This window comes from Petromyzon marinus, unplaced genomic scaffold (assembly GCF_048934315.1).
Source record: "Petromyzon marinus isolate PM22_M1 ecotype Great Lakes invasive population unplaced genomic scaffold, UKy_Petmar_22M1.pri1.0 PM_Scaffold_42, whole genome shotgun sequence".
NCBI classification, from domain to species: Eukaryota; Metazoa; Chordata; class Hyperoartia; order Petromyzontiformes; family Petromyzontidae; genus Petromyzon; species Petromyzon marinus.
Window position 1 is genome coordinate 498,394 of NW_027423413.1, and position 9,487 is coordinate 507,880.

The window sequence follows — 9,487 nt, forward strand, 5'->3', positions numbered from 1 at the left end:
AGGTGAGTGGGGTGAGTGGGGTGAGTGGGGTAGGTGAGTAGGGTGAATGGGGTAGGTGAGTGGGGTGAGTGGTATAGGTGAGTGGGGTGAGTGGGGTAGGTGTGTGGGGTGAGTGGGGTGAGTGGGGTAGGTGAGTGGGGTGAGTGGGGTGAGGGGGGAGTGGGGTAGGTGGGTGGGGTAGGTGAGTGGGGTGAGTGGGGTGGGTGAGTGGGGTGAGTGGGGTGAGTGGGGTAGGTGAGTGCGGTGAGTGGGGTAGGTGTGTGGGGTGAGTGGGGTGAGTGGGTAAGGTGAGTGGGGTGAGTGGGGTGAGTGGGGGGAGTGGGGTAGGTGGGTGGGATAGGTGAGTGGGGTGAGTGGGGTGAGTGAGTGGGGTGAGTGGGGTGGGTGAGTGGGGTGAGTGGAGTACGTGAGTGGGGTGAGTAGTGTAGGTGAGTGGGGTGAGAGGGGTAGGTGAGTGGGGTGAGTGGGGTGAGTGGTTTAGGTGAGTGGGGTAGGTGAGTGGGGTGAGTGAGTGGGGTGAGTGGTGTAGGTGAGTGGGGTGAGTGGTGTAGGTGAGTGGGGTGAGTGGGGTAGGTGAGTGGGGTAGGTGAGTGGGGTGAGTGGGGTAGGTGAATGTGGTGAGTGGTGTAGGTGAGTGTGGTGAGTGGTGTACGTGAGTGGGGTGAGTGGGGTAGGTGAATGGGGTAGATGAGCGGGGTAGGTGAGTGGGGTAGGTGAGTGGGGTAGATGAGTGGGGTAGGTGAGTGGGGTAGGTGAGTGGGGTGAGTGGTGTGGGTGAGTGGTGTAGGTGAGTGGTGTAGGTGAGTGTGTTGAGTGGGGTAGGTGAGTGGGGTAGGTGAGTGGGGTGAGTGGTGTGGGTGAGTGGTGTAGGTGAGTGGGGTAGGTGAGTGGGGTAGGTGCGTGGGGTAGGTGAGTGGGGTAGGTGAGTGGGGTAGGTGAGTGTGGTGAGTGGTGTAGGTTAGTGGGGTAGGTGAGTGGGGTAGGTGAGTGGGGTAGGTGAGTGGGGTAGGTGAGTGGGGTAGGTGAGTGGTGTAGGTGAGTGGGGTAGGTGAGTGTGGTGAGTGGTGTAGGTTAGTGGGGTAGGTGAGTGGGGTAGGTGAGTGGGGTAGGTGAGTGGGGTAGGTGAGCGGGGTAGGTGAGTGAGGTGAGTGGGGTAGGTGAGTGGGGTAGGTGAGTGTGGTGAGTGGGGTAGGTGAGTGGGGTAGGTGAGTGTGGTGAGTGGGGTAGGTGAATGGGGTAGGTGAGTGTGGTGAGTGGGGTAGGTGAGTGGGGTAGGTGAGTGAGGTGAGTGGGGTAGGTGAGTGGGGTAGGTGAGTGGGGTAGGTGAGTGGGGTAGGTGAGTGTGGTGAGTGGGGTAGGTGAGTGGGGTAGGTGAGTGTGGTGAGTGGGGTAGGTGAGTGGTGTAGGTGAGTGGTGTAGGTGAGTGGGGTGAGTGGGGTAGGTGAGTGGGGTAGGTGAGTGGGGTAGGTGAGTGGTGTAGGTGAGTGTGGTGAGTGGGGTAGGCGAGTGTGGTGAGTGGGGTAGGTGAGTGGGGTAGGTGAGTGAGGTGAGTGGGTAGGTGAGTGGGGTAGGTGAGTGGGGTAGGTGAGTGGTGTAGGTGAGTGGTGTAGGTGAGTGGGGTGAGTGGGGTAGGTGAGTGGGGTAGGTGAGTGGGGTAGGTGAGTGGGGTAGGTGAGTGGGCCCCATGCTTCTATCATCGCCTCGTGCCCTCCACGTTCTGCAAGAACGGCAAAGACAAAGACAAAGACCCCCACGCTTCCCGTGTAGCCTCTACAGACTGCTGGGGCAAGTGCTGTGTCTATGTACTACACACACCACACACAGACAAAGCTCCCCCAGGTAGCCTCTAGCAGGGCTGAAGGGGCAAGTGCTGTTAGCTAGCGAGTAGCAGCAGCAGTGTCTATGTAATACACACACCACGCACAGACAAAGCGCCCCCCAGGTAGCCTCTAGCAGGGCTGTAGGGGCAAGTGCTGTTAGCGACCCCCTAATGAAGGCCACTGTGGAACACAGCACCAAGCCCGGCCGCCTTTGTCTCCCCAGTGGCCATGTTCACCACACACCGCTGCACCAGCAACTCATTTGAGGCTGAGTCGATCTAGGGCAGGCGCAGGACCGGTTCAGATAATCGTCACCGATGGTGTTGGCCGTGAGCGGGGGATCGATGGGTCTCTATGAGTATGGGTCTCTATGGGTCTCTGTGGGTCTCTATGTGTCTCTGTGGGTCTCTGTGGGTCTCTGTGGGTCTGGGTGTCTGTGGGTCTCTATGGGTCTCTATGGGTCTGGGTCTCTGTGGGTCTCTATGGGTCTGGGTCTCTGTGGGTCTCTATGGGTCTGGGTCTCTGTGGGTCTCTATCGATCTGGGTCTCTGTGGGTCTCTGTGCATCTGGGTCTTTGTGGGTCCCTATGGGTCTGGGTGTCTGTGGATCTCTGTGGGTCTCTGTGGGTGTCTGTGGGTCTCTGTAGGTCTGGCTGTCTGTGGGTCTCTGTGGTTCTCTGTGGGTCTGGGTCTCTGTGGGTGTCTGTGGGTGTCTGTGGGTGTGTGTGGGTGTCTGTGCGTCTGGGTCTTTGTGGGTCCCTATGGGTCTGGGTGTCTGTGGGTCTCTGTGGGTCTCTCTGGGTCTGGGTCTCTGTGGGTCTCTATGGGTCTGGGTCTCTGTGGGTCTCTATGGGTCTGGGTCTCTGTGGGTCTCTATGGGTCTGGGTCTCTGTGGGTCTCTGTGCGTCTGGGTCTCTGTGGGTCTCTATGGGTCTGGGTCTCTGTGGGTCTCTGTGCGTCTGGGTCTTTGTGGGTCCCTATGGGTCTGGGTGTCTGTGGATCTCTGTGGGTCTCTGTGGGTCTCTGTGGGTGTCTGTGGGTGTCTGTGGGTCTCTGTGGTTCTCTGTGGGTCTGGGTCTCTGTGGGTCTCTATGCGTCTGGGTGTCTGTGGGTCTCTGTGGGTGTCTGTGGGTGTCTGTGGGTCTCTGTAGGTCTCTGTGGGTGTGGGTGTGTGTGGGTCTCTGTGGGTCTGGGTGTCTGTGGGTGTGTGTGGGTCTCTGTGGGTCTGGGTGTCTGTGGGTATCTGTGGGTGTCTGTGGGTGTCTGTGGGTGTCTGTGGGTCTCTATGGGTGTCTGTGGGTGTCTGTGGGTGTCTGTGGGTCTCTGTGGGTGTCTGTGGGTGTCTGTGAGTCTCTGTGGGTCTCTGTGGGTGTCTGTGGGTCTCTGTGGGTGTCTGTGAGTCTCTGTGGGTGTCTGTGGGTGTCTGTGGGTCTCTGTGGGTGTCTGTGGGTCTCTGTATGTGTCTGTGGGTCTCTGTGGGTCTCTGTATGTGTCTGTGGGTCTCTGTGGGTCTCTGTGGGTGTCTGTGGGTCTCTGTGAGTCTCTGTGGGTCTCTGTGGGTCTCTGTGGGTCTCTGTGGGTCTCTGTAGAGTCAGAGAGAGACCAAGAAATTCGACTCACCTCGTAAACGCAATCTGCGTGCTGCCCGGACGGCGAGCAACGTGCCGCTGTTCGCTTCGACAGCGACTCTCTGTGGCCTGCGGAGATCCCAGACAAAGAAATAGAGGCACCTGTATCACACCACTACCTGTATCACCACCACTACCTGTATCACCACCACTACCTGTATCACCATCACTACCTGTATCACCACCACCACCACCTGTATCATCACCACCACTACCTGTATCACCACCACTACCTGTATCACCACCACTACCACCACCTGTATCACCACCACCACTACCACCTGTATCACCACCACTACCTGTATCACCACCACTACCACCTGTATCACCACCACCACTACCTGTATCACCACCACTACCTGTATCACCACCACTACCTGTATCACCACCACCACCACCACCTGTATCACCACCACCACTACCACCTGTATCACCACCACTACCTGTATCACCACCACTACCACCTGTATCACCATCACCACCACCACCTGTATCACCACCACCACTACCACCTGTATCACCACCACTACCTGTATCCCCACCACCACCACCTGTATCACCACCACTACCTGTATCACCACCACCACTACCTGTATCACCACCACTACCACCACCTGTATCACCACCACCACTACCTGTATCACCACCACCACCTGCATCACCACCACCACCTGTATCACCACCACCACCTGTATCACCACCACTACCACCACCTGTATCACCACCACCACTACCTGTATCACCACCACCACCTGTATCACCACCACCACCTGTATCACCACCACTACCTGTATCACCACCACTACCACCACCTGTATCATCACCACCACTACCTGTATCACCACTACCACCTGTATCACCACCACTACCTGTATCACCACCACTACCACCACCTGTATCACCACCACCACTACCTGTATCACCACCACCACCACCACCTGTATCACCACCACTACCTGTATCACCACCACTACCTGTATCACCACCACTACCTGTATCACCATCACCACCACCACCTGTATCACCACCACTACCTGTATCACCACCACCTGTATCACCACCACCACTACCTGTATCACCACCACCACCTGTATCACCACCACTACCTGTATCACCACCACCACCTGTATCACCACCACTACCTGTATCACCACCACCACTACCTGTATCACCACCACTACCTGTATCACCACCACCACCACCACCTGTATCACCACCACCGCCACCTGTATCACCACCACTACCTGTATCACCACCACCACCTGTATCACCACCACCACCTGTATCACCACCACCACTACCTGTATCACCACCACCACTACCTGTATCACCACCACCACCTGTATCACCAACACCACCTGTATCACCACCACCACCTGTATCACCACCACCACTACCTGTATCACCACCACTACCTGTATCACCACCACCACCACCACCACCTGTATCACCACCACCACCACCTGTATCACCACCACTACCTGTATCACCACCACCACCTGTATCACCACCACCACCTGTATCACCACCACCACTACCGGTATCACCACCACCACCACCTGTATCACCATCACCACCTGTATCACCACCACCACCACCACCACCTGTATCACCACCACTACCTGTTTCACCATCACTACCTGTATCACCACCACTACCTGTATCACCACCACCACCTGTATCACCACCACCACCTGTATCACCACCAACACCACCTGCATCACCACCACCACCTGTATCACCACTACTACCACCACCACCACCATCACCACCTGTATCACCACCACCACTACCTGTATCACCACAAACCACCACCTGTATCACCACCACCACTACCTGTATCACCACCACCACCACCACCACCTGTATCACCACCACTACCACCATCGTCACCATCACCACCTGTATCACCACCACTACCTGTATCATCATCACCACCTGTATCACCACCACTACCTGTATCACCACCACCACTACCTGTATCACCATCACCACCTGTATCACCACCACCACCTGTATCACCACCACTACCACCTGTATCACCACCACCACTACCTGTATCACCACCACTACCTGTATCACCACCACCACTACCTGTATCACCACCACCACTACCTGTATCACCACCACCACCTGTATCACCACCACCACCTGTATCACCATCACCACCTGTATCACCACCACTACCTGTATCACCACCACCACTACCTGTATCACCACCACCACCTGTATCACCACCACCACCACCTGTATCACCACCACTACTACCACCACTACCACCATCACCACCACTACCATCATCGTCACCACGACTATCTCCACCACTACTACCACCACCATCGTCACCATCACCACCATCACCACCACTACCATCACCACCTGTACCTCCACCACTACCACCCTCCCCACCCTCCCCACCCTCCACCCCCACCCTCACCTCTGCGCGCTGCCACCGCCCAGACAACTCCGGCCAGGGCGAGCGCCGCGGCTCCGGCCGAGACGCACGCGAGAGGCACGCGGAGCCCCTCCCCCTTCACCCCCTCCTCGCGGCACCCAGAGCCGCCTCCAGCGCCGCTGCCGTTCGCCGAAGCTCCGTCGACCTGCGACGTCACGCGGCCCTCCTCCGGCTCCTCCCTCTCCTCTGGCTCCTCCCCCTCCGCCTCCTGCCGCTGCCGCTGCTGCCGGGTCGTGAGGCGGTCACCTGCGGGCAGAGGAGCGGACAGCGGAGCCCAGTGGGCCACGGACGTCCGGCTGGCCCCTCCCACCCCCTGCTGCTGCTGCTGCCCCACTACTATACACTACACTATACACTACACACTACACTATACACTACACTATACACTACACTACTATTCACTATACACTACACTATACACTACACTATACACTACACTATACACTACACTATACACTACACTATACACCACTATACACTACATTATACACTACACTACACTATACACTACACTATACACTACACTATACACTACACTATACACTACACACTACTATACACTACACTATACACTACACTATACACTATACTATACACTACACTACTATACACTACACTATACACTATACACTACACTATACACTACACTATACACTACACACTACTATACACTACACTATACACTACACTATACACTACACTATACACTACACACTACTATACACTACAACATACACTACACTATACACTACACTATACACTACACTATACACTACTATACACTACACTATACACTACACTACACTATACACTACTATACACTACACTATACACTACACTATACACTACTATACACTACACTATACACCACTATACACTACATTATACACTACACTATACACTACACATACACTACACTATACACTACACTATACACTACACTATACACTACACTATACACTACTATACACACTACACTATACACTACACTATACACTACACTATACACTACTATACACTACACTACACTATACACTACACTATACACTACACTATACACTACACTACTATACACTACACTACACTACTATACACTACACTATACACTACACTATACACTACACTATACACTACACTATACACTACTATACACTACACTATACACTACACTACTATACACCACACTACACACTACTAAACACTACACTACTATACACTATACACTACACTATACACTACACACTACACTATACACTACACTATACACTAACACTACACTATACACTACTATACACTACACTATACACTACACTATACACTACACTACTATACACTACACTACTATACACTACACTATACACTACACTATACACTACACTACACTATACACTACTATACACTACACTATACACTACACTACTATACACTATACACTACACACTACTAAACACTACACTAATATACACTATACACTACACTATACACTACACACTACACTACACTATACACTACTATACACTATACACTACTATACACTACACTATACACTACACTATACACTACACTACTATACACTATACACTACACTATACACTACACTATACACTACACTACTATACACTACACTATACACTACACTACTATACACTACACTACTATACACTACACTATACACTACACTATACACTATACTACTATACACTATACACTACACACTACTATACACTACACTATACACTACACACTACACTACACACTACACTATACACTACTATACACTACACTATACACTACTAAACACTACACTACTATACACTATACACTACACACTACACTACACTATACACTACTATACACTATACACTACACTATACACTACTATACACTATACACTACACTATACACTATACACTACACTATACACTACACACTACACTATACACTACACTATACACTATACTATACACTACACTATACACTACACTACACTATACACTACACTATACACTACACTATACACTACACTACTATACACTACACTACTATACACTACACTATACACTACACTATACACTACACTATACACTACACTACTATACACTACACTACTATACACTACACTATACACTACACTACTATACACTACACTATACACTACACTGCTATACACTACACTATACACTACACTATACACTACACTATACACTACACTATGCTATACACTACACTATGCTATACACTACACTACTATACACTACACTATACACTATACACTACACTACTATACACTACACTATACACTACACACTACTATACACTATACACTACACTATACACTACACACTACACTATACACTACACTATACACTACACTATACACTACACTATACACTACACTATACACTACACTATACACTACACTACTATACACTACACTATACACTACACTATACACTACCCTATACACTACACTATACACTATACACTACACTATACACTACACTACTATACACTACACTATACACTACACTACTATACACTACCCTACTATACACTACACTATACACTACACTATACACTACACTATACACTACACTATACACTACACTATGCTATACACTACACTACTATACACTACACTACTATACACTACACTATACACTACACTACTATACACTATACACTACACTATACACTACACTATACACTACACACTACTATACACTACACTACACTATACACTAAACTACTATACACTACACTATACACTACACTATACACTACACTACACTATACAATATACACTACACACTACTATACACTACACTACACTATACACTACACTACTATACACTATACACTACACTATACACTACACTATACACTACACTACTATACACTATACTACTATACACTACACTATACACTACACTACTATACACTATACTATACACTATACACTACACTATACACTACACTATACACTACACTACTATACACTACACTACTATACACTATACACTACACTATACACACTATACACTATACACTACACTATACACTACACTACTATACACTACACTATACACTACACTATACACTACACTATACACTACTATACACTACTATACACTACACTATACACTACACTACTATACACTACACTACTATACACTATACACTACACTATACACTACACTACTATACACTACACTATACACTACACTATACACTATACTACTATACACTACACTATACACTATACACTACACTATACACTACACTATACACTACACTATACACTACACTATACACTATACTACTATACACTATACACTACACTACACTATACAATATACACTACACACTACTATACACTACACTACACTATACACTACACTACTATACACTATACACTACACTATACACTACACTACTATACACTATACACTACACTATACACTACACTATACACTACACTACTATACACTATACTACTATACACTAAACTATACACTACACTACTATACACTATACTATACACTATACACTACACTATACACTACACTATACACTACTATACAC

General features: G+C 49.4%; 1 protein-coding gene across 1 annotated transcript in view; it reads right to left on the reverse strand.

The window, feature by feature from the left end:
• Positions 1-2,050, reverse strand: part of LOC142923326 (uncharacterized) — a 48,897-nt gene extending 46,847 nt beyond the window's left edge. Inside the window, exon 1 of the mRNA XM_076064394.1 lies at positions 2,022-2,050. Coding sequence (XP_075920509.1) covers positions 2,022-2,050 — 29 coding nt within the window. The remainder of the gene's footprint in view (positions 1-2,021) is intronic.
• Between the last annotated feature and the right edge of the window lie 7,437 nt (positions 2,051-9,487).